At 39.5% G+C, this 27,657-nt stretch overlaps 1 protein-coding gene across 1 annotated transcript in view; it reads left to right on the top strand.

Annotated features, from left to right (window-relative positions):
• The window catches only part of oca2 (oculocutaneous albinism II), a 59,936-nt gene that overhangs the window by 19,585 nt on the left and 12,694 nt on the right, over positions 1-27,657 (top strand). The window contains exons 13-22 of the mRNA XM_020633087.3: positions 1,209-1,333; positions 3,028-3,166; positions 11,625-11,757; positions 14,476-14,623; positions 15,547-15,604; positions 15,766-15,874; positions 20,678-20,805; positions 23,025-23,084; positions 23,858-23,962; positions 27,045-27,138. Coding sequence (XP_020488743.1) covers positions 1,209-1,333; positions 3,028-3,166; positions 11,625-11,757; positions 14,476-14,623; positions 15,547-15,604; positions 15,766-15,874; positions 20,678-20,805; positions 23,025-23,084; positions 23,858-23,962; positions 27,045-27,138 — 1,099 coding nt within the window. The remainder of the gene's footprint in view (positions 1-1,208; positions 1,334-3,027; positions 3,167-11,624; positions 11,758-14,475; positions 14,624-15,546; positions 15,605-15,765; positions 15,875-20,677; positions 20,806-23,024; positions 23,085-23,857; positions 23,963-27,044; positions 27,139-27,657) is intronic.

The following is a 27,657-nucleotide window of genomic DNA, read 5'->3' as shown; positions in this document are numbered from 1 at the left end:
GTTAGACATCACTTTTAAGATTTATTTAATGAAAACAGAGTCTACAGAGTCCAGGAAGAATATGGTTTAAATTATTTTTTTTATTATCATTTAAATGGTTGAAGTGAAGGAACATGGCATGAAGATTTCTTCCAGTGCACACATCAATTTGAAAAAAGTGCAACACGGTTAATGATACATTTTCATATGCTGTGTATTTGAGATAATAATCAATAATGCAAACTCCAGAAGCTTCTCTAATCAGATATACGTAGGTGATGTCTGTCATTTCTTAGTAAGGCATCTCCTCAGCCGATGTGTACTGCTCATCTCCTGACAGCTCAATATCAGACTTTATCTCAGTACTTTTTAATTAAATATTACCTCCCTCAATCAATCTTCGTTTGTGAGTAAAATAACTGAAAATAAAAGAGTCAAACTCTCTCAATCAGAAGGCATAGTTTTAAATGTGTATTGACTGTGGCGTCTGTGAGTGTAGAGATTAGACTTTTGCTAGTAGAACTCAAAAAGGTTTCATGCATGGTGTTTAAAAAAAAGGGCTCAGTGGTTTGTCCCACAGAAGACAAAAATGAACTGTTAGTATTTAGGAGCTGTATTTCAAACATTTCAGGATTTACACGTATATTTAATTTAATCTGCATTCTATTGTTGCTCTGCTGTTAAACCACATATATCCTACAAATAATACACAGGCTTACATTTACATTTTATTCTCAAGTTAAAGATAATCTCTTCATCCTGCCTGCACAAGGTCAAGGTCTCCTACAACCAGAAAAACATCTCTCTTTTAATCCTCAACACTCGCTGTAGATGGTGAAGGAGGGCAAATGCCTTGCGTCCTTCAGGTGCAGAAGCACTCAGACCTGGAGAACAGAGGGATTATGCAGGCTCATGAATTTTAAGTGCGAGTCGTTTGAGGGCAGGCTCTTCAAATTAAAATACCTCCCCTGAGAACAGCTCGGACACATTGTTGTATTCCATTCAAAACGTGGCCATACTGAGCTTGAGTGTACATTTATGTGGTAGTCTATATATTATGTGGCTATTTTTTAGTGATAATAATCTGATTATTAATGTCAGAATGACCTGATATCTTCTGTAGAAACACTACTTCCACAATCAAACTGGGAATCAATCAGACATCCTCTTGTTGCCTATTCTGATTGCTAATATGTTGTCTTTTTTTGTCATATTTCTTCTCTCTGCAGGCCTATCAATTATCCAGAGGAAGAGTTTGGCCAATGATCATCATCCTCTGTCTCATCGCCGCCATTCTCTCAGCTTTTCTGGACAATGTGACCACCATGATGCTTTTCACTCCTGTCACTATAAGGTACCATAAAACCATTTAAAATGTCTTCCAGTTTGTAATGTATACCTGCTTAGAAGAACTCGGATTGGATGAGAATCTCAGAGTACATCCTGGACAGTTTACCACAAACATATAGAGGCAATACAACACAATAATAGTACATACAACTTTACTCATCCTTTATGGGCAGCTTTTTTCTAAACACAAAAATGAATGGTACCAAATAATTACAAGTGTAATCTAACGTAAAAGTATTAAGTAAACTTATTTTCAATATAAAAAGAGTTGACCTACAGAGTGTATAGTTGTCAAAAACAGAAGGGAGGTCAGGTAGGAAAACAAAGTTGTCACGGCAACATATAATTTGTCTAAAATATGTTTGTAAAAAACTGACAACTATCATATGAGAGGCTTTAATAATGAAATGAATTTAAAAAAAAAAAGTGATGCAGCTCGATACATCAAGTGGAGATAACAGTGCATCTCTTATATCCACATCCCTGATTGAAATGCTTTCACTTGTGTCAACAACACCAGAAGAAATTTATTTTTTTGCCTTGAAACTAAATTCTCAGAGTAGAGAATTAAATATTAAACGGATGTGGACAGCGAGCGTGCGAACGTGACATTCAACGCTCTCGTGCTGTTAGGACACAGTGTTACTTTCAGTTTAATATTCTAGTTTAACTCATTATTTCAGTGATCAAGACATTTTATGTTAATGTAATTCCTACACTTAAATATGCTTACATGAGTTCAATATAATAAAATGTCTGTTAAAAATAATATGTAAAGGTATAATGATATGCATAAACATAAACAAATCATACAAATAACCTCTTTACCTGAAGCTTAGACTTGAAAAAGAGTGACGCTTTGCTTTCAAATATGGAGAAATAAAAATGATATAATTATGTTACTTAGTGAGCAGAAGGATGTGGTGTGACTTGATTCAGTAATATCCGGGCTAGCTGTCTCCACTCTTTCTGTCAAACTGACCCCCCTGACTGCTGCCTGCAGCTTTACATTTATTGTAAACCAGATAATTTATTATTATTAATCAGAAACTTCATTGATTCTGTTTTCTGTTTTTTGCTACAGTAAATTTAGAAAGTTAAAAACAGGAATATATATCTATAACTTAACTACTTTTCTCACCTTTTGACTCAAAGTTCTTGTATAGGGTAGGGTTCCTACCCTGCAGACCTAAATTATTTTTTAAAGTTGACAGCTGATGGATCACATCCTTCTCTCTGTAACAAGCTGAATGCATCCTAGCCTCGACAAACAGATGTTAAATCCATAAAAACAGATCTGCAACACAGAAGCTACAATTTCCTCCTGTCTCACAGATCAAGAGTATGTGCCCCGCCCACTTCTTACTCTCCCCCATTGTGGTCTATTATCTGCTCTTGAGTCAAGTCCAAACAGAGAACCATTATTAAGTCCACGTTTGTTGCCAGCAGGTCAGAATCTTGATAATATTTGAGTCGTCTGAAATTAGACAGCAGATAAACACAACACAGATCTTGGGAAAAACGGTGCTCCAACCTGTTATCAGGGCAGCATGGGGGATATCCTGTACAGCCACCATGTTAAAGGACCAATTCTTTTTATCTTCCAATATCTTTTTTATATTGCTATATTACTCTCTCCCACACGTCCCAATCTAATCTGGGCTAAAGGGCTTTTCTGTCTCTTATCTGATTCCGCAGGTTGTGTGAGGTGCTTAATCTAGACCCCAGACATGTCCTGATTGCAGAAGTAATCTTCACCAACATTGGAGGGGCTGCCACAGCTGTCGGTGATCCACCCAATGTGATTATAGTATCAAATCAGGACCTGCGCAGAGAAGTAAGCACTTTCACAGCTCTAATGCCTAAACTTGCTCTAATATAATGCAACTGCTGTAATCCGACACATGAACCAGATGCTTAGTAAGGTGAACATGATGCTGTTCTTCCTAACCCTCACCCCCCTGTACTCATAATAAGGTGAAGGAACAATGGCTGTTCAAGCTGCACACATGAGACAGGTGACTGACAAATTGAGAAACACATCTTATGGCTGTATTAATGTCACTAATCGTCCTTTATTTATTCTCTCTGTGGTCAGGGAGAGTCAGGTCTATGAACTGAGGAAAAGCATTATGAGTGAGATTCTTCGAGTTGGTAAAACTAAATTAGGTTTATAGAGACATTGGAAGATTCTGAAAAAAGTAAATATGGACGCTGCCATTTTAAACCTTATTACCCACTGGGAGACCCCCCAAAGCAGCCTGCGTCTTATATACCAGTAGAACTATAATATGAAGGGCAGCTAACTATATGTGAGGTTATAGTCACCTTAACAGAAATGTAGTTGTAGATTAGCTGTACCTCAAATGTGCTTAATCAGATGCTAAATGGATGTGAGATCCAGATCTCTAAAACAAAAGTCTCATTATTTTCATCAGTAACAGTTTTGTAAAGGTTTCATGGTTAACATTGGAGCGCTTACTGAACTTTTCTTTCTGAAAGTTGTGTTCCTGAAGCACTCTGTTGATGTTTCTATCTCCTTTGTGAGGCTTTTTTACTTGAAGTAAAAAGGTAAAGTAGGTTAATGTAAAAGCACTGGGTAGAGAACACATAACATTATGATGATTTTTATTTGAAGTGTGCTTTTGAATGTACTCCGAGACACTTTACACAGGAAGTCAAAAAGATCCCAGAGAAGTGGAAGTGTGTGTTGAGTAGTCGTTCTTTCACAGAACAGCATTTTAGTCATGTTGTTGCATACAGTTTCTCTAAAGCCCCCGTATTCCTTCTCTGACATTCATGACCTATCACAGCTCCTGCAGTGAATAACCTCACAGCGTAGATACAGACATTTAGAAGTATGCTGTGTATGCATCGTAGACCTTCTGTTTTTGCAGGTTGTTCATGTGAGATTTCTGCTAAGCACAAGCTCTCAGTGTATTTTACAGTCCTTATTCATGACTCTTATTTATGTTGATGTTCAGGTGATAAATGAAGATGTTGTTGCAGTGAAAACAATTTGTATTTTTTGCTGCTGCAGCCATAAATCACATGAATAAAAAATGTCAGAATAGCAAAGAAAACAAGTGTTAACACCTTCCTATTTTAGAGTACCAATGTTACACAATATTTCAGCTTCCTACAGCCGCCATTTACAGGATTTTACTTTCTCTCTCCGTCATGGAGGTTATGTGCACTTGAATGTTTATTCATGGATCTCTCTGTTTGTTTGTTCTTGGATTATGGACTACTATTCCCATTTTTATGAAGCTTGGTGAAAAGAAGTAGCAGCTTTGATGAAACAGCAAAAATATTGTCCAGATTGTTCCACCTGTGTCTAAATTATAGCAGGTCAAACTCCCTTTAATCTATAATGTCTCTTGTTTCAAACATTTAATATTATAACAGGGGATTCATTGTTTTTATGTTGTCAAATTCAGAATAATTGCACAGCTGAAACAATAATGCTTCAGTTAGGCAAAATCATATTTAATGTCACTGTAACTGTAATTCTGTTTTGGCTACACCGGAAGTCGAGGTGGCTGCCACCTAAAGTTTGAGTCATCAGTCAAATGGACAATGCTTTATTTCCTAGGACAAATCTCTGGTCTGGGTGATTGTACGTAGAGCAAAGTTAATGTGTGTTTTAATGAATAAAGCAGATAATGTCAGGAAGGAGGCGGGGATTGGGACGCAAGTGCGGACCCAGGGGTGTCTCAAAGTTATCCTAGAAGGATAACCACAAAATCGCAATAGTGATAGATTGGAAAGGGGGAAGAAACAACAAAACTGTTTAGAGCCACAACAGGCTTCCTAACCTAAATAAGGCACCGAAAAGGATTAACTAAACCACTGCTGCCAAGCAGCTGACTCAAAACCAAAATTGTCCAGGAGACCCAGAAAACACGAAACAAAAAGCCAAGGCTGCCAGGGAGACCTTTGATAACACAAAAGACTGGAGTAGACACAAAACTATCCAGCACCCCAAGTTAAACACTGGGAGACCAGCAACGGAAATCTTATGTAGAAAGTTCTTCGTTTGTGTTTATACGTGGATACACACAACCACTCGAGAAACCACAGGGAGAACCTCTCAGTACCTCTGAAGGTGAGATAATGAGTCAGCACAGAGCACTGGAGACTCATGGTATAGGAAAACTCCCCACACCTGGGCTTAATCAAAGCCAATCAGAGACACACACACCTGACTGCAGTGACTAGATTCTCTCACCACTCTCACGGAGCAGAAAGAGTGAGTGCCCTCATAGATAAATGGAAAAAAAGATCCTCATTATGCATCTTACAGGTAACAAACGACGCTCATGTTTGGCTGGTATACGAATGTGATGTGGTGCTGAGCTGAGAAACAATAAATGATTAGAAAAAGCTCTATATCAAGCAGCCCCATGTGATTCAACTGATTGTTTTTTATTCTTGTTTAGCGCCTTGATCAGATAAGTGGCAGTCTTTTTATATTTGCATATCATTTGAAGACTGAACCATAAACCTTGGCTTTGGGTCTGCCTTCAGTTTGGTTCATACTTTAATATTAGATGTCATACAGTTCATACATTCTTATGAGAATCCCAGCTGCTCTATAAGTCCCTCTTGTATGGAGTAGTGCCCCCACCCCTTCCCCTATCTGAAACATGTCACACACCTCAGGAGCAGCAGCAGCAGCAGCTTGTGTTGGTGTGGCTCTCGTCACATACAGTATATAAGTGGCATGCCTGGGCACATTGGAGTCCCTCTCTTTGGGATTACAGTGGGATTAAACTTGTGAAGGAGACAGTGTCACTCCTGATGCAATCCTGTGTGAAAGCATGTAACTGACAGTCAGCCCTTCTCCACATGGACCCCTCTCTGAGTGTTGGATGGTTGATGACAATCTAGATATTTGTGCCATCATAATCAGGGTGATGTAATCTTGTTTTTCTGTGTACTGTAGAAATTCATTTGGTTCCTCATTGAATATCAAATAAGCCCTTTGTGTTTTACATTTATTTGTGATGAAACAATAATAAAAATATGTTTTTGTTATTAGTTTGAATTTGGAGTAATGCTGTCAGTAATAAATGTTTTCTGATCAATCATATTAGATGCTTGGATGAATCTGGATTGATCACATTTTCAAAATACTTGTATTTTCTTTTTGAATATAAAATATCCTGGAAATCTGTCGCGTTGAAATGCAAAAAGCAGCTCGCCTTCAGTTGCAACCATGCGCCCAATAGTTGATTTTTGGTGGCCAATCAAGGTTCAATTATCTCCTCTCTGGCCCCTCTCTGGACCCACCCTGCCAAAATCACCGGAGCCCATCAAGCTCAAATCACACACCACTATGCATATGAAGGCATCTATTAGGCAACACGATGAATGCAAACACGCACACACTACATTTAATATTTGCACAATATTAGCCAGATGTTGTCATACTTGAGCACATAGGCGTGTGTTTAGTCTACCATTACTACGTCTCCACATAGTGTGAATAACTCAACAAGGTCTCTCAAACAAAAGGTCAGGGTTCGATCCCCAGCTCCTTCAGCCACATGTACAATGTGTCCTTGGGCAAGACACTTCACCCCAATTTGCTCCCGCTGCTTTGTCAGTGACATGTTAATACTGATGGACACTTAGCATAGCATCAGGGTGTGAAGTGCGGTGTGAAAACACTTTGAGTAGTTAGAAGACTAGAAAAGTGCTATACAAGCTCAAGTCCATTTGTCATTTACCTTTTTGCGCTGTAATATGAGCGCAGGTCTCTCTGTCTCTGCTGCGTCTACATCACCTTTTTGTTAAGGTGAACGACACTCAGTGTACATTTGCATTTGAAGCAGGAGTCAAACTATTAATTTTCATTCAAAATAATGAACCAGTAAAGGTCTCTATTATCCCATTCGCATTAACAGCAACAATCTCTGGAATAACGTCAAGATTTAAAGTTTATTATGAAAGTATTAGAATTCTCTAATTAACTTAGCATTTTTTACTTAATAGGCATTTGAACTGTATTTCTAACTTTGAGTTTATCCTTCCTTAACAGTCTTAAATCTTGACGTTTTGTCCCTATCTTTTTTTAATTCTCCTCAAGTGATCTTCTTGTCATGTCGCTTATTCTCTCATTTCAAACTTATTTCTGACTTAATTTTTAGAATGCAATAAATGAACAAAAAAAAAATATTCCTCCTCTTATGGCTGGTCCATGTCTTGAAAAGTTGTAGGTTTTAATCTCCATTAAGTACAGATATACAGCTCCAAATGATAACTGCCTTACACTTAATAATTTGAAATTATTTAACTTTAACATTCAGCAGCAGATCTTCCTTTACTGTTTTCAACGTGTCGGCAGATTATGACGAAAGTAAACAGCGGTTAGAACATTTCCCTCGGTTAATCAGAGAAGCCTGTCGCCGTCTGAAAAGGGCAATGACTTAGGCTCTTCTCATAACCTTCACTCGTCTTATGCTCGGAGGGGCAAAAAGCTGCACCACTAGAAGACATGACATTTTCCCGGCTGCTTGATGTGGCATCTGTCGGTGGCGTGTGACATTTCAGCCCTTTGCGGGTGCAGCAATATGTGGTCTCCTCCAGTGTACAGTAGCATCCTGTTTCACTGGGCTCCCGAGGCCTGCTGTCCAGTTTGTCTTGGCTCGGTTTCCCAGGTGACAGAAGAGCAGGGGACACGGCGGCAGCGCGTTCATCCAGTCATGTCTGGCCTCTGATAAGGACAGCTTGTGTGGGCATGCATGGTTTGCTTGGCTGCGAGTTTTTGTTTGTTTGCATGCTTGCTTGTTTGTGTTGAGGGGATTTTTTGAGGGGGAATCCAGAAATAGAAAGAACAGCTTGGCTGTGAAGTATGCATTTCTGCACTCAAAAGAGTGTCCTTGTGTTTGAGTTGTCACAGAGCGAAGTAGCATGGCACATACAAAATCTCAATCTCATTTTGGTATGATGTCACTGAGGGACACTGGTGACTCTCCATGCCAAGTGGATCTTCTCCAACCGGTCAGTAGAGTGGTCGACATTGGCCCCTGAAACATGAACACAACAGGGTCAATAATGGCTGCAAACAGAGATACATAACATCAGCAAACACATGGAAAAACTGACGTCAATTAGCCGTTTGCAGTCTTGTGTTTTGCTTCTTACCACTAGTGATCGGGAAAATGTGTCTTGAATTGGGACAAAGATAAAAGTAATTTTTTTTTTCTTTTCTTTTTTTTTGTTTCAAGTGAGATTTTTATAACATCCCAAATCAATGATATGATGATATCTCACAAAACAGTGCTCTGTGGTTTTAGAAATGGTGTCATCATAGAGTTTGTCCAGCAGAGTGCGCTCCCTAGTTCATAATATTCTCCTCACCGTCTGCAGAACATGTTGCAGAGCATCCACCTTTTTTTAAATGAGTGAAAAAAACAAGTGCACAAACGATGTCGAAAATGATCTGGCAGCTGAGGTGGAGCTTACTTAAGCTTAATAGTTGACTACATTCCTTCATGTGGTTAAGTGCTACAGCCATATTGTTGACAGTGTGACCTAAAACAGTAAGAAAGTAGTCAGCAGGTCTAAATTTGCGGATATCCAATGAACAGCTGCTTTGTGTCTTAAAGGTACAACATAAGTCTTATTCAGGTTTGCATAGGAGTTAGGCATGAGGCTGAAATAAAAATGAAGACAGAAATAGCACAAAATTGTACGTGAGACAACCCCAGATTACAGCCCAAGTAATCTGTTGTGTTTTTGCTCTCATATCAGGATCAAAAACTCCATCTAGGAGAGGCTCAAGTATTCATTTTTATCAAGCTTGCTTGAGCATGAGCAGTTCTCTTCAACCCACCAGGCTGCCCTGAGGGTCACAGCAGACTGCGAGAGCAGGTCTCTATGGAGGCATGAATAAAGCAGAGCGGTGTGCTGTATGAGTGAGGCAATGAGACGACATAGTGATAGAATTATGGATTGTGTGACATGAAAGGGACCTTTGCATTTAATCTACTGCAGACTTGATGAGATGTTTACCATCTTTTGCACACTCGGACTTAATTGAATACTCTATATCTGATATTTCAGATCTTAAAGGCCGTGTCTGAGAATATTTTTCCTCTTTGTCCTGCTGCAGGGTTAAATATACCAAACCCTCCTCCCCCTTCATTCAGACTTTTGTTGCAACTTGAAAAATAACAAATCCTGTAGAGGTCACTGTTCAACAGTTTCATGACTATTCTGCTCTATTCTACTATGTGGAAGTATAAGGAATAGAGACAGTATGAATCAATCTTCTTCTTTTTTTAGAGGCTCTTGTTTTATAAAAGCCACTCAGGTTGCTGAGAGGCTGATGTACTCATTTTGTGTGTTTTATTGTATTGTGGTAGAAAGAGGCAGGGGCAAAAGAATGTCTGTTATTGTCTGTTATACGACTATGCATTTCACCTCAAACTTGTTATAATAATTAGAGAGGGACACATTTCCAAAGGTGTATCTGATAAAATTGTGTTCTCTGGGAAAGATTAGCTCTCCATTATGAGGACAGCCTCAGCCGGAGGCTTTGGTCTTTTTACTCATGCAGCAAGTAAGATGTGCTCCATTTCCGTCTACAGCTTGGAGGGGCATGTAAAACCTTGAGGATGCTATTATCATCACCCCTTTATGTGCTATGATCACATTCTTAGTGTCTTTTTGTACTTTCCTATGACTGCCCTGTGATATTAACTTTTACGTATTGTAACGCCTATTCACATAATGCCACTGTGTTCATTTTAACATCTGGGCTTCATATAGCAATAGTGGTTACACCCACATCAGGGTTCTTCCCTTCCAACAGCTGCATTTCTATTGAAAGTGTTTCCCCTCATGCAATAGGAGTTTGTGTATTCTCAGTCAGGGACCAGGGTCTAATGAAAAGGGACAGTTCAGATCTGAGTTAAAGTAAAATTTAATGTTAGTCTTAGCTCACAGAACGTTTTGACTCAATTAGCTGTAATACAGATGCAGAGTCATGATAGCATTTTCCAATGTGAAAATATATTTAAAAAAGTGTTCCTTTTAACTGATGTTATTTTTAAGGTGACTTAGATTTGCTGCAGCCCTTCCAACAGCTGTTCTCCTAAAACCCTGGCTTTTCTAAGACGGGTCCATGTTGACAACTAACTACCGTAGATAACTTACTCACTGTCGCCAAGTACAGTATAATCCAATGTATAAGATACACATTAAGGACCTATTTATTTATCTAAAAAATGGGCTGCTTATTATATATTGATGTAACCAATACCAGTATGAAATGCAGAGACATGCGCTGTCACAACCACAAATAGAGCTGCCATTATCACCCACTATATGCCACTTGACGCGATTGAAAATTCACCTCGATATAGTGTGTATTATAATCGTCCGCATGCTGGTATACAAGCTTAGCTTATCAATTTTTTCCCTCATTGGGTCATAATTATGCCTTTAAAGGAAACGGTGGTATACTGTAGTAAATATACCCTATGGACTCCTCAAGTGACCAGCTGTGGATCCGTACTTTCTAACTATAAACGTTACTGTAGGCTGAGAGCTCAACTATTGTACTGGTAGCTAGTAGGATTGGGAACTCCGCATGTCACATGGTGAAAATTGATGCTACTACAAAGAGCTACACAGCTGCACAGGCACTGCACGTTGTTTTTTCCCCCTGGGAGACGACCAAAAACAGAATGTGTCTTATATACCGGTGAGACTTTTTTTCTGGTTGTAATGGCATTAAAAAAAATCCCTCTACAAAATTTCTAAACTCTTCCTTAAAGGTCCAGGTTCATTTTATGACCTCCAATAAGTCTCTGCTTAGGAGAGAGTATTTTGATGAGTACACAGAACTCATTGGTTGGGGCTTGCAGCAATGAACATTCCTATTGGTTGATCAGTCGTAGCATTTTGTATCTCCTATTGTTCATGAATATCTGTTGCTGTATATTAAAAATAGTTCAGTTTCAGTTTTCACAGGCAGATTTCATAAAAAGTACTGAAGCACATAAATCACTTCTGGTACATTTTTAAAGTTGAAACCTGGGACAAAAGACATTTTCACTTTGGACCTTTTTCTGCGATAGAGTGGTTCAGTTAACACTTTGTCAGTCGGTGCTTTCTAATTGGAGCACCCGACTCTATGTTGTTTCTGTACATGTCAAACTTTTTTTGTTTCCAAAACTGATTTCTTGGTACAAGAACTTATGTATATCTAATAAAACTCTGCCTCTTAATCTAAAAAAACTTTGTCATTGTCTTACACATTATTATTCTTTGTCTTTCAGGGAATTGATTTTGCCAGCTTCACAGGCTACATGTTTCTCGGAATCTGCCTCGTCCTTCTCACCTCATTTCCTTTCCTGCGGATGCTCTACTGGAACAAAAAACTCTACAACAAAGAGTCCATTGAAATAGTTGGTGAGTGAAGATTTTTTTTTCTATCTTGCAGCTATTCTATATAACAGTGATGAAGGGTGATGTTGTGCAGGGAGTAATTAAGTTGTCATGGGAATGAAACGTAAATTGCAGTCTTGCTCTGGATGTGGCACAATCTAAAATCATGTATGATTGCTTTTGATTAATATTATGGAGTCTATAAACCCATAAAAACAGCGGTGCACATATTCCCCACTCACCAGTGCTACTCACCTTCTCAGGCAATGCAGCGACCTCAGTGAAACCTCATTAAGTCTGCAGTATGACCGCTGTCTCCAACATATGATGTATATTGCCCTCTGAATTTAAGCCCCCACTCCTGTCTCAGGTGATTTTCAATATATTGCATCCAAACAAATCAAACCCTGTGGTCTCAGATGAGCATTTTTTTTGATTATGGCAATATAGTTAATAGAGGGGAGGACTTTCCAAGTAGTAATGATGTAAATGATAAGACGTTTATGCTATATTGACATAATTATTTCAAAGGCTTTTGAAAGGATTTAAATGCAAGTAAAAACTTTGAAAATGAGGTTAGTGAAAAAGGTTATGGTAAGTCTAACAGGGCTAGCAAGTCAGAGTGGGCTGAGTGTTTCAAGAGAATTTACAAAGTCGATTTTTGCCTATCCTTGACTGATTGTGTTTTGTTCTTGTTTTTTTGCACCTGTTCTGATGGCCATTTGAACACAACTGTGCCGATGACCGATGTTTCTTGTAGCCAATGAAAATCTCGAAACATGAATATGCTTCTATCAATAATTTGGGATGATTTCTTCATGTCCACACTGAGGAGATTGATTCAAAGTACGAGTTTTCAGAGCTGCATTAAAAGTATTAAGAAGGTGTTATTCATACCAAGATAGGCTATGAGCTATACATTCTTAGGAGAAAACAAGCACGTCTTTGTAAAATCATACATTAAACACCCCCATATTGGTACTATAGTTTGACCTATGAACAATCTGTTAACAAGGAGGGGGTGGGATTTATGACCTGTACTGCAGCCAGTCAGCAGAGGGAGCTGTAGATATACTGGCTTCACTCCCAGGCGGCTGTTTTTTTGTCCATCTTACTATATTGTCCATGCTCTAAAAACAGTCTGTTGTAGATCCAAGAGCAGCATCTCAAGAGGCAGAAAATACATTTAAGAGTCTTCAATTAGAAAAGAATGATGTAACAAATCTCTAGACATGCAAACAAAGTCCAAATAAAAGTTTGGCTGAGGCAGGATGTGAAAGTTATAGACAAGATCAGAAACTGTTAGAGGAAATAAATCAAATACACGTTCTTTACAAGTTCTTTATGACATGCACAAGTTTATATATTGGGTGAGGAAATGGAGAACAGGTGAGGCGGTTTGTTAGATGGTGAGAAGATTCTACTGGATAAGAAGAGGAGGGAGGGTCTGGGTGTGAAATTGCATGTAGATTTAGAACTTGTGTATAACATTTGGCTGTATAATTGGTTTTCTGGTATGGGGGCATAAATTCTTCACAACTTCTGAGTACATTTGTATTGTCATATTGTTGCAAAATCAGTGCACAAACAACAAAGACAAAAACAGTAATGGTGAATGTTTCCCCTCTAAATCTGTATAAATACCACCATTAAACATCGTTGATGACTTATGAAGACTGGATGAGTTTATATAACTTTTTGTGGGTCAGTAGACAAGCAGGTTACCCAAATATATGTTCAAAAACACTGTAAAAGTGGATTTTTCATAATATGTCTCCTTTAACAGTGCCTAGATATTTTCTCGTGGTAGTTCAATATTTTTTAGTAACATTAAAACCCCCTGGGTGTGATTAGTTTTGGTGGTAGCTGTGTCCTCCATCCTAAATTCTCTCCCATGGAAAAGACTTTTACATATGAGACAGCAAGTCTGTAGATAATGGGCAAACTAACAAAACAGGAATATTTGTGTGGAATTGTTTGCATTTCTCCCAGAAACGCAGTCACCTCTTATCAGTGTTTACCCACAATCCAACAGTGCCCCCCACCCCCCACCCCCCCTCGGAGAACCTCAGCTGAAGATCATTAAAACAGATTCCCAGAAGTCAACAACGCTCCCATTCAGGGTGCGAGGAAGAGTGACTGTTTAGAGCTGTATTGTCACACTGAGACTCTGGCAGATTGAGGGAAGCTGCTGCCGATCACTGCAGCAGCCGTTCAATGCAGGCCTGATAGCCCATCAGTAAATCCCACCCTACGGAGTTCCCGCTTCTTCCGCCAACCTGGCCGACCTCACCGTGCATGCAGTTAAATCAGCTCCTAAGCCACCGCCACGACTGGTAATTGTGCAGATTCGCTTACAGAAATGTTTTTTTATCCCTGTGCCAGTTAGATCCTATTAAGGTCACCTAGCAACCTTCCTGCAAGAGGATGACAACTACTGATATCTACACAGGCGTCCAGCTCCCTCAGGCTGTGTCTCTGCTTCGACATTGGCTGTTTCCTGAGCTGGTCAATGCGCCCATCGCCTGGCTGCATTAGCCCCTCTATAGGGGCTCTCAGCATATTGACTGAAGTGAAAACATCTTTATATCCCCTTTGTGAGCCTCAGCTGTAGGTGCCGTTATCAACAAAATCCCCTGTGCTTCAGGCTGTTTGTGAGCTTTACCACTGAGCCGTCCATGTGTTTGACATGCACTAAACAGGTGGTTTTCTCTCCTACTCTATTTGTCCTGTTTCCTTCAGAACTCAAGCATGAGATCCTGGTTTGGAGGCAGACGGCTCAGCGCATTAACCCCGCCAGCAGAGAAGAGACAGCTGTGAAATGTCTCCTGATGCAAAAAGTCCTCAACCTGGAAAATCTGCTCCGCAAGATGATGAAAACCTTCCAAAGGTCAAACAAAACTCTGAAAACACACAATACAGCTGTCATTGTTAAGAACAGTTTGATCACCTCTTACAGAAACACATGCTCATTAGTCCAGAAAATGATGACATTGTTGGAGCTTTATGAACGACCAAAATAATTCTGTGTTCTTTGTAATGATGTTTCCCTGCCCATATATGCAAGTCTAGTTTTTCAGAAAATCAAGCTAGATACTCTCAGATTAATCGGTGTACATTTTATTTTAAAAAGAATAAGGAAATCAAATAAGCAAAAAGACTGAGAGTTGTTGCTTAAGTGCAGTCTTATAAAATTGTGTATTTAGTGCACTTCATGTAATGATTTCAATAATGAACAATCTAATTGCACATCACATTTTTCTCAAACAGGGCTTATAAAAACCCATGACTGAAATAAACTTTTCACATAGAAACTAATGCCCCAAAAGCTTCTTCTACAGGTATGGCATGGGACGCTTTGAAGATTTACCTTAGGGGATTTATTATTCAGCACTGCACATGGGAAAGAAACAAAGTAAAGCCGAGTTTACTGCAAGACTGAAGAAAAAAAGCACAGCTCAAATAGTATGCATATCAATCTGCACTAAGAACAAAACAAGGTATTTATGTTTCTTAGGGAAAGGAAACAATACCTCGAATCGACAAAGTTTGTAAAGCAGATATTTGAAATGAATCCCAGAAAAGTCTTCTTTTGTCTGAAAAGAGCAATTTCCCCACCCGCTATCATTCCAGTGGATATGACAGTTGTACCAAAAATGCACCTCAATGAACACTTTTTGACACTGACTAGTTTAGTTGACATGACTACTGTTTGCTGACTGGTCTATAGCTTAATGTTTTTTGAATACCAGCTGTTCAATAGGAAGAAAAACTACAATGAAAATGAGATTGCATTTTTTTTGTGTCTGACAGACAAATTTCTCAAGAAGATAAGAACTGGGAACAAAACATTCAAGAACTGAAAAAGAAGGTGAGCTTTCATCCTTCACCTCAGACGGATTTGTCACTCATGCGACTCCGCTGCATTGATGTTATCACAATAATGAAGTTGGCCTAGTCTTTGAAAAACTCCACTTAAGAGAAGTGTGGGTGGTTATATGATAAAAGATTATATATTTTTCTCCTCCACAGCACAAAATAAGTGACAAGGTGCTCTTGGTGAAGTGCTTGTCTGTCCTTGGAGTTGTGATCTTCATGTTCTTTGTCAACTCCTTTGTTCCCAGCATTCATCTTGATCTGGGTAAGTGCAGCACTACCTCATTATAACTTTACAGGCCCCGCTGTGTGGTTATAGGTTCTGTCGTGTAATTATGAAAATCGCCTTCCTCTGTTGCTTGCATTGAAATGACACCAAATAATGGGCTGACTAGAGAAGGCAACCAACAAATTACATGGATACTGAGCTGCATTTAGACCGCACTACATATATTCAAAAGCTTAAATTTCAAACCTTTGTATCGAAAGTGTTCCAGGAATCTAGAGCATGCACTTTGATACATTAATACCATACACTTTTAAAAGTGGTTTTAAATCTCACGCGGCAGAGAAAGGCCGTACTAAGACTCAAGAAACAAAGTGTACCTTTAATAAAACTAAAATTATTATCTCGTAGTTGTAAACGCTCCAGAAAAGATCATAAACCATTAGAAGAAGAAGACAAACTTTATTAATCTTATGAGGGGAAATTCTATTTTACACTTTGTTGTTGAGTCATGTTACACACACATGCTAATGGAGAGATGGGGGTTTGAGGGGGCTGCCCACAGGGAGCCCTTCTGAGCTATGTGGGGGGTTTGGTGCCTTGCTCAAGGGCACATCGGCAGTGTTCAGGAAGTGAACTGGCACCTCTTTAGCGACCAGACCAATTTCCAGACATAGCCTGCACCGAGACTTGCTCTCCGGTTCCCAACCCAAGCCCCTGTAGACTGAGTTATTTTTTTAAATTTATTAACCATTTCCCTCAGCCTTTTGCTCAATGATCCTTCTTCATTTTCAACCTGTAGGTTAGATTCTCCATCACAGGGATATGGTCTGTGGTTGACAGCCATTGTTTGAGATTTTGTGCATCAGTCTTTAGAAAGTTTTTGAAATGTATTGTTTTTAATTACCGTACCACTCCTGCACACTGTCTAAATCGCACAAATACGTTAGCAATGTTTTGCTGAAATGTTGCTAACAGTTTTCTCTCTTACACTTGTTGCACATTTTTAGTTTACATGAACCCATAACCCATACTGAAGATCTGTACTCTCTAAAGCTTCAGTACTTTGGGAGACTTTAAATCATTAAAACAAAAGCAATCATGTTGTTTTTAAAACTTTTGGAAAGTATCAAAAATCCTCCTAACCTCATATTGTTCCTATATAAATTACAGTAAAGTCTCCACCTCTGTTAGCTTGCATGTGTTCATCCTGTCAGGATATTTTGACTCACCATTAATGCTAACACTATCCCTATATCAAGATGGCCGTTTTCATACACCCCCTGTCATCTTCTCCCAATGCTGCCGAGGCCACTCAGCCACCAAACATGCTCGGTTAATTACAGCCGCTGCTTCGGCTACCTCCGTGTGACATTTATTAAATGGGAATGACCCTGCAGCAGCATGTTTTCTTTCTCTGTGGAGGGACAGGCGCTTGTCTAAACACGGCTCTCATTAATGCATGCAGGTCACAGTCAGGGCTGACTACTGCAGCCAGCAGGGTCTATTCATTCACTCCTGTTTTATGAATTAATCCTCATTAAAAATGCATTAACTCTGCACAGTAAGATTTAATTCCAGCCTGATTATTGCCTGGTCATTTGATCCCTGTGATGTGTTTATACTTTTGCAGGTTACAGCAGAGGTTTCATGAAAGATTTTAATGCAGGGAAGTATTGAAAAATAAATCATCAGATATATTTAAACATTTAAATATTAGAAATGTAACTTCTAATTTCACAGATTGATTTTACAATCCACACATTCATTTTGACAATTTAAAATCTAGACAAGGCAAAAGTACACTTCAAACAGCAAAGTTTGTTGTCTGACCAGACGCTCATGAGAATACCAGAAACATGAGTCAGAGCCCATAACTCTTCATCTTTTGGCTTTGGCCTTGATCCACTGAACATTTCCTTTGTTCTGTATCATATAGAAAACTGCTACAAGACATGTGTTGCTGCATATGTCTTCTCTCATCATGGTTGTCTTGTGTTTGATAAATGAGTCTTTCATAAACTGCTCACTCCTGCCTTACAGCTCCTTTTGTTCAGAGAGCTCTTCAGGTTTTTATCTGCAGTTTGAAGAGAATGCAGGCTCAGAAAATATTACTGCACAGAAGAAAATAAAAGTGACATCTTTATGTTATTTGTCACCTCCTTTACTTGAAAGACTCACAGAATGTGATTTAATTTAAGTTGTCTGTATGTTTTTGTAATCGAAGGTACAATGTCATTTTAAAGGGAAGTTTGAATTTAGTTCAGTTGACTTCTTAGGGAAATGATCATTTACCCACAGATGTTCTCATTCCTTGTTATTGTCTTCAGATACACTTTGTCTCAGCCCTTTTGGTCTCATTCAAGATGTACACGAGTTACCCTTCAGCTTCAGGCTTTAGACTATCTGTCAAATAGACCCATTCACCTCAATATTGCTCTCACTTACATTAAGTGAGTGTGTAGTCTAAAAGGGTTGAAAGAGTTCTTTTGCTGAATAAAATCTGAAATAACCAATCAAAAAGTGACATCTTTCTGGGGAGGTCTCTACTTTATTCTCCCATAGACGAATCAGGTGTATCTAGTTAAGTACAATCTATATTTCTTTCCATCCGTGTCCTCTGCTTTCCGAGGTCGGGTCGCAGTGGCAGCAGGTGAAGTAAGTCAACCCAGACTTCTACCCCGGGTCTCCTCCCAGTTGGAAGTGCTCCTCTAAAGGGAGGAGGCATCCTAATCACATGCCCAAATGTCCTCCTTTGGATGTGAAGGAGTAGCGGCTCTACTCCGAGCTCCTCCTAATGTCTGAGCTCCTCACCCTATCTCTACGGCTGAGCCCAGCCACCCTCCAGAGGAAGCTCATCAGGCACCTTGTATCAGTGATCTTATTATTTCTGTCACTACCCACAGCTCATGACCATAGGTGAGGGTTTGGACGAAGCACGACTGGTAAATCGAGAACTTTACCTTCAGGCTCAACTCCCTCTTCACCACGCCCACAACTTAATTTTCGATGTACTTTATTAATTGCTCAAGGGCACCTCGGCAGTGCCCGGGAAGTGTCCTGGCACCTCTCCAGCTACCAGACCATGATCCATATTATGGTCCGCACTGGGACTTGAACTGACGACCCTCCGGTTCCCAACCCAAGTCCCTACAGACTGAGCTACTGCCACCCCCCATACTGCTGATGCTGAGCCAATCCGTCTTGTCAATAGCCGTTTTCACATCTGCACTCCGGATGATTCTCTGTTCTCTCCAAATCTGTCGAAGGAAAGCGAAATTCATATTTCTTATTTGGCATTTCAAAAGTGAGCTAAAACTTGGATGATAATTGGATAAAAACATGATGATTATTATTGTCACTAAAGCACACTATGCAGTAAAATCTCTGAACTGTGTGGTTTTAAATAAGATAAGAGTTGACAATGAAAATCCATTTCAATTCATCAGTATTTTTATTTTTCTCTCCCATTGCTTAGTTGTTTAGAGATGTCCAGCTAACTTTGGCTGCATGTAAAGAAAGAAGCGATGTCACCTTATGAGGTTGTCAACATGTTTGATGCTATTGATTCCATTTGCTCTAAAACGTAACAATGTCCATTATTTTTATGATCGATAGTTTCACACAAAGTACCAAAGCTTTTGATAAAAAAAACAAGGTCTTCAGTCATATTTAACCCAAAGCTGCCGCGAGCAAAAGAGAGAGAGCAGCGGTGGTTGGTTTTTTTTGCCTCCTACACTGCTTCTTTTTGTCACTCAAAGGGAAAATAAGAGAAATAAATGATTTTCTTTTTCGCTGCAGTTACAATTTATAGAACCTGTAAACACATCTGCAGCTTGGCGAAAATCCTGCAGTGAGGTGCTGTTTTTTCATTTAGTACAGCTGAGCTTCACTCTGTCTATCATGTGTGTGTCTGCTCTGCCGTCTGTCAGAGCTGCTGCTCTCAAACAGCCTTGACACAGCAGACTATCATTCACAGGCTGTCAGACCGATGTTTAGCACAGGTTGGTTTTGAAAAACAAGAGATACTCAAGTTTTGGGTGCCTAAGACTTCTATGTTGTTGCTGTGGCTTACAAACAGTTATCGATATCATTACATTTTTTTACTAGTATTGCTTCAAAGTTAAAATTCGGGTATCGTGACAGCCCATTAGCACCTGTTTAAAAATGCATTTGTAGCCCAGCTCTGAACATTTGAACATGTTAACAGCTGCTTAAAAGTCTCGCTGCTTGTCTCTAACCGATCTCTGTGTCACTCACCTCTTTGTGTCCTCCTGTTGCTCTCTCTCTCTGCATAATCTCCATCAGTCGGCCGATGTAATAACTACTGCTCACCTGTTTAATCAAATTCTCCCAAGTGGATGAGCACTCTTCCCACTTTCAAGATCTCTCTAATTATAAATAGGACCAGGTCTGTGCAAACTTCTGTCCCCCAGACTAGAATGTGTTGAGGTGAGATTTTTGTGATAATTCATGTTTCACAAAGTCGGACCAAATACTTCTTTCTTGGCAAGTAGCACGTCATAATGTGATCTGATTATCAGTGTTTTCACTGTTCAGCAGATTGCAGCATCAGTACCATTTGATAAAGGTTGCCTTTTTTTGATTGGTGTGATTAAAGAGATTTAAGTGAACAGAGCAGATGGAAATCTTTTTATTTCAACTTTAAAAAGTCTGGTAAGTATCCCCTTGTGCCCCTTGTAATATTTATCCCTTTGTTATAAATCTGAGCTCAGTGTCTGCTGGATACGACCATTAAACATTTTTTTATATATGTGGAAGTGTTTTTGTATCTGTGAAGAGAAATGTCACAGGGTCTTTCTTGTTCTCTCTCTTTCTCAGGTTGGATTGCCATCCTGGGTGCCCTGTGGCTCCTGGTTCTGGCTGACATTCAGGACTTCGAGATCATCTTGCACCGGGTGGAGTGGCCGACGTTACTCTTCTTTGCCGGCCTCTTCGTCTTGATGGAGGTATTTGAGCCTCTATTTACCCCCCATGTTACTCGAAAGATTTTGGGCTCCACAAAAAAATAAGTGATGCTGATCTCTTGTTAGTTTCCACTCATCACAGGAGGTCATTATTAGAAATCAAAAGTGAGCCAGGACTTGGATGAATGTGGGTTTAGCTGGACTAACATGATCAGTGCTAAGATCTGTAGGGACAACATTTACTAGTATTCATCTAAAACATTTCTTTACCCATAAGCCCCCCAGTTAAAAGATGGAATAATGAACATATTTCCAGTGTGATGACAGATCTGTTGTTTCCCTAATCTCTATCAAGTTTGGCAGAAAAAAAGGGAGAAAGGAACCAGGAGCAGACTGGCCAAATCATTTACATCTAAAAGGAGAAACAAAAGGTTTACATGAAGAGAGGGGTCAATGGGAAGCAGACTAATCCCTGAAATACAAATTAGAAACACTATAATGCCAATAAACTGTAAGTGTTTGACACAAGGATCAAAGATCAACACAGTCACATAGGAGGGAAAACACAAAAAGAGCAACAACAGATATTAGTTTGAGTCTGATGAAATAATTGACTTATATGTATCAGGTTAGTTTATATTCATTTTGCCTTTTTTTTCTCCAGTGTTTGTTCACAAACGACTGTAATACACTGAATCAATTCTTCCTTGTACTTCTCCTCCCTCACTGGCTACCGTTTCTCTTGACCTTTATGTGTCTCATCTTTTGTCAACATTCATCGGCGATATGTTTCATGAAGTCGCCTAAACAACTCAAATTAGTATTTTGAAAGGTATCACTCAGTAATCCGTTATCACAACAGCTGATACGCTCAGGTGGACATGGCTTGTTGTTGATGATGTTGCATATCCAAAATAAGACAGTTCAGAATAACACTGACAACAACCAGCTTCAGGGAAATATTAAAGGGCTGTGGTCGGATTTGAACCCGAGGTCAATACGATGAGGATCGTAGCCTCTGTACATGGGGCGTGCAACATAACTGTTAGGCTATGCAGCGCCTGTTGATGTCATTCTTACCACGTAAAAATGGTCATCAAATAAACTTGGGCATATCAGATGTCATTGCACTTTATTTCCTTACTTTGAAAGGTAATGTAAAGGCAAGGTTCAGTGCTGATCTTGAAATGATACAGTGATGCCATTGAAGTCATCTTTTTCCTCCTTTTAGCTTCATAAACTATGGAGAATGATTTCCAGACTCATTTCTCAAACAAATGAACGTTTCTCCCTCCTCTTATTTTCCCCATCATTAGTGTTATCTTTAGGACTACACCAATTATTTGATCCAGAGGCTTTTAGAGGTTGCTCTAAGTGAGACCTCATTACATCCTGTTACACTCGCTTTACAATACACAGTGGAGACAGTCATTGAGCTAACTTTAAGCAGTAGACTGCAAAAACACTTGCCAGCAGGATCCCAAAGTAGGAAGCAGTATTTCCATTCACTGTAAGTCTGACATAGTTTAAAGCTCATGTGAGGAACTTTAAACTTTGTGATGATTTTCTGTGTCCCTGTGGACAAAGTGTGACATGCTTAAATGTGTTTTTTGTTTCAGATCAAACCGGCTTTCTTTACCAATCAATGGTTTCACTGATCAAGAATATGTGCAATAGAAAATATAAAAACATAAGGCAGCGTGCTGTCTATCATGTCACTAACACCAACCCTGTAGCAGCAGTTTCCGGCATTTATTATAACAAAATAGAAACAGAGGATCCTACTCCTGATGATCTTATTGGCTTAAATAGGTCATTCAGAGGCATTCATATTAATTTAAGTATGTTTCATAACCAGCAGCCTGAAGGAATTCTCACAGGAGCTGTAAGTCAGCCTCTAGTTATTGTTATGTTACACCCTTTGTTTTCTACAACAAAGCAAACTTGTTACTCTAAAATTAAAATCTTCTGAAGTTATAACTCAGTTTGAACCTAACAAAAGTATTTCATTCAGCCTTTGGAGAATATTTAACGTAATAGTTGTCGAAAGTATTCCCCGTAAGGAACAACCAACCACGTAAATATGAATGTCATTTTTTTTTCTTCCTTAGGATCAATAAAGATAACAAGAATTAATTTGTCTCTGTCTGCTTAGAGGACACTTAATCGAAACCAAATTGCCTTTCTTTCTCCGTTCGGTCCCACCTGTAACTCGTTCTCAGATATTTTTTCCATATTAATCTTCTCCTCTTCTTTTTCAGGCTTTAGCCCAGCTGCAGCTCATCGACTATATCGGAGTACAGACGGCTCTGCTTATAAAAGTGAGTTTTCTCTTTTTGATTCTCTACCTGAACATTCGTCTCTCAGGGCTTCATGCAACTGGCTTAATTGATAATTGGGCACAGGTGATGCTGTATTACGTCTCATGCATATTGATCCTTTTGTTTTGCGCCCCTCGGAATCCAATTACTTTGTTTATATCTGATACCTGTCAGCAGTTGAAGAAGGGGTCTGGGGTAATTTCCAGCCATATTTCAGCCTGTGGGCTTCATGCAGGCGAGGTGTGTCTCTGTAGAGAATTGCAGCAGTAATAGTTGCGTCAGTTTGTGTTTAGACTGGGAGCCTCTATAAGTCTAATAATCACACGTGACAGGTTGTGCGTATTCGGAGGTTCTGACCTGCTCTGCCTCTCCACACACACAATGGACAACATGTGGGGTAATGGCTCCTCGCCTGATAAAAGTAAGAGACAGGTGAAAGGAGGAGATATAGCCTCCTCTAACCAGGTCACGCATACAGAAAAGAGGCTTTCAAGAGGGTTCAGAGAACATCATGCCTGTCACATGTGGAGAATTGGCCTCACTTTGTATGTACAGCAGAGCAGCGAGATAACACCACCACCTGTCACACATTCAAACTTCACCCACTCAGCCTCTTCTCCCTGATGAGAGGTTCAGTGTCAAAGAAGGAGCGTAATTGGTGTGTTTGATGTAAATCAGTGATGGCCTGAGGAGGACGGGAGGGATGGGTAAATGTCTCTCAGTGGCAATGAAAAGTAAGAGTTATCTGTCACTCTTATTATCTCCCCTCTCAGGCGGTGCCAGAAGACCAGCGCTTGGCTATAGCCATTATCTTGGTGATGTGGGTCTCGGCTCTGGCCTCGTCTCTCATCGACAACATTCCCTTCACTGCCACCATGGTAAGAGGCTTCAGCGTGGTGCTTTAATTTCACACTCCAGTTTATTCTTGTATAATCACACACACACACACACACACACACACACACACACACACACACACACACACACACACACACACACACACACACACACACACACACACACACACACACACACACACTTCAAGAAGTTATTTTCATACTTGAAGTAATGAAATTCCGTGACTTAGGATTAGTTTCAAACATAGACTGTATATAAAAAGAGGGTGTAGCCACCATTACACTGCAAAAACTCAAAATCTTACCAAGAATATTTGTCTTATTTCTAGTCAAAACAAATCTCATTACACTTAAAATAAGACACATCACCTAAAAAGTCACTTGTTTTCCCTCATTTTTCACTTGTTTCAAGCAATTTTTCACTTGAAATAAGTAGAACAATTTATCCATGGAGTAAGTGTTTTTTCTTATTACAAGCAAAAAAAACTTACTCCATGGAATTTCTTATTATTTCAAGTGAAAATTTGCAACATTACCGCTTGGCTATCTGGCGCCCCCCTCATATTACAGTTACAGTATTATTACTGTAGGTTTTACTATAAAAGACAAACTTTAAATACTTTTTTTTTTCTTAAAAGTGGGCTGCATTCTATTCTGTACGACCTATACTATACTACCAATATACCTGCATGAAATACTGAGACATGACCACCATGAACACAAGTGCAACTGACACCATCACCCACTGCACGCCACTTGACGCAATTGAAAATAATCCCCCAATCAGTGTGTGCTGACATTGCTGCCTCGACATTCATCATTTGACTTGCAGCCTACTTTTAAATAAAACACTGCATCTGAATTCTTGTGTCAATGGCTGACGAGGAATAAGATTCACTCAAAGAAATATCAGAAATGTTTTTATTTTCCTGGAGATCCACTAGTACAGCGATACATATGATGTACACATCCTTTACTTAAAGTTAGAGTTGTGAGTATACTGATACCTAAAAATGATACCAAATCTAACTTTCCATTCAAAAAAAACATGTATCTTAAAATACCAGAGGATACAGAAAGATTCTCTCCGACATTCATGAATTATTCAGCTCACTGTCTGTGAGAAATATCAGCCACCTCACCACTTCTACTGTCAGCTGTCTGTTTCTCTGGAAATTAATAGATCGTATTAAGAAATCAGTGTTTCAGGGTGTTGGAGGTGTGCTCAATTAAAATGACAGAGAGAAAAGGAAAAGACCTTATCCCACTGACAGAATGAGTTGTTGCTTGCTGGAATTATTCTGCCAGATATTTTAATATAGAGGTTTAAAAAGATGTCTTGTTCTCTGTTGTTTTCCATATTTCCACATGCATGCAAGTGTTGTTCTACCTGTAATAGACTTCCACCTGCATCAGTTTTCAGTCCAGTGCACAGCTGATAAGAAAGCAAATCCTGATTGTCACACGACGCCGAAGCTGGGGAGAGATTTGTTTTCCACATTCAGACCTGGAAATGAGTTTTTGAATGAATACATTTAGGCGCTCTTTTAAATGTAACTCTCAAAGTATTTTTTGTTTCTTCTGTTTTTTGTAAACACACCTTCCCATGTCCTGTCCAAAGGTCAAACAGTCTACCAACACCTTTAACGCAATAACTGACACGTTCAATCTTTTATACTGAATTCATGAAAGTATCGATGGGGGGGTTAAAGAGTTTCCTTTGGCAAATTCACTTGGATTGTGGCTGACTATGGCTAAACGTTTTTTTTTTCATTGAAGTAGAGGATTTAAGGAAAGTAAAGTAAGGTGAGGCCGGTGGGGGAATAGACAGGTGTTATAGTTTAATAAGTGATCTTGTTACCGTTTCACTGTCAGCTGAGTTTGTCTGAGGTTCTTTTGGATATGAAGGTTTTTAGCTGTCCTTGTGAATGCTTTTTGTTTGGTTCATCATAACAAGGTTATAATACTTACTTTGTTTGTAGAATGATTACATAAAATTACCCAGTCAGAACCAGAATCAGAATCAGCGTTATTGTCCAGGTATGCTGACTCACACGAGGAATTTGCACATTAGCTGGACTGTGTCTTTATTTTTCCTGTGCCGTTCACTGTCTGCTTGAGCCAGCCAAAAAAAAAAAAATAACAGCCATAGCAATAGCATGTTTTGCATGTTTTAGTCTTCTTTCCCCTTCAGACGACTTCATGAACTACTTCTTCAAAATGTACAACTGAAAGATCTGGTTAGTTTTTTCACATGTTTGTTTATTAAGGTTCAGCTACAGCCTTCCTTGAGCAGTTTGGCACCAGTTTTTTCAAAAGACAAGCCTTTATTTTTGCTGTAGTAAAGAAATAATTCTGTAAGATATCTTTACAATTTGAATTGACCAAAATGAACCATCTTATGGCTGTAATGTTTTACAAAAATAAGGGTGTTTCTACGTAAATGTTGTCCTTTAAATTTTACACACGTGTCAAAATGCAAACCTTTTAATCCTTTAGGTACAGTTTTTTGTTTTTGTATCATTCATGTAAGTATTCAGAGTGAGTTTGCTCCCTCAACCAGCAGAAGACATATCGGGTGATAAAAGGAAATGTACAATATATGCATGCTCAGTTGGCATGGTTTTGTGAAAGTGATATTCACATCAATAATTCAGTCATGCAACGTCTGGCTTCACCAGCAGGAATCAATGGACATACACTCCACCCCGCTGCACATGAAGTCTTAAATGTTTCATTTGTGGACTTGTTTTCAGAGTAGACGCTGCAGTTTTTAGTCGATTGCTTCTAAAGAAGAAAATTCAAAAACGATGGAGGCAACACTCTCAGCCATTAGAGTGGGGTCCTATCTGGCTTATCAGCTGCCTCATGTAGCGTGTAAAACTCCTCACATTCATATAACTATATATATTACTCATGGAGCCCCTATGTATGTTAACATGTATACTGAGGTTTGCTTGCATTGGAAAGTATGAGAGGACTTACTATTGGTGGTTTGTGTTAAACTAGTCATGATTTTGGATTAAAGCTTTGCAAGGCAAAAGAGTGCCAGAAGATGTTAAAATCAGTGAATACTTATGATGAGCTCCCTCTGTATTTACAGATTCCAGTTCTCATCAACCTCAGTCAGGATGCAGATGTGAACCTGCCAGTTAAACCTCTCATCTTCGCTTTGGCCATGGGAGCCTGTCTTGGAGGTACGTGTATTTTTTTATCCTCTGTATGTCATCAAGATAAAAACTGAAGTGTTAAAAATAGGGGACTGGACTGTGACCTCTGGGGAAAAAAACACCTCTCAGTGTTCCTTACAGCCAACAAAGACGTTATAGATGAGCCCCGTGTGAAAGGTGGGGATCTTGATTGATGGCACCACCTCAGAAGGAGACATCGTATGCTCTAGGTGACAGCCACACTTTGTACAGCTGTGTCACTCCCCGGGGGGGGGGGGGTTCAGGGTCGGGCTGTGCTTTTTGTACCACACCTCGTCAGAGGACCCCCTTCAGCACAGTGCGGCTCTGTCTGGGTGGCAAGGACACAAAGAGAGTGAGAGTAAGAGAGCTGTCATAGTGTTTCAGTTTAATCAACTGCACTGTGACAGGCCCACATCGATCGGCCCGGCTCCATCAGCCACACTGACGCCTCTTTGAGACGTGAGCGGTATCGAACGCACGATGGATACCAGCCCTGACTGTCAAAATGTTGCAGACACTTATTAA

The sequence above is a fragment of the Labrus bergylta genome, chromosome 6, assembly GCF_963930695.1.
Source record: "Labrus bergylta chromosome 6, fLabBer1.1, whole genome shotgun sequence".
Taxonomy (NCBI): domain Eukaryota; kingdom Metazoa; phylum Chordata; class Actinopteri; order Labriformes; family Labridae; genus Labrus; species Labrus bergylta.
The sequence above is the reverse complement of the archived record's forward strand: the minus strand, read 5'-3'. Positions and strand labels throughout refer to the sequence as shown.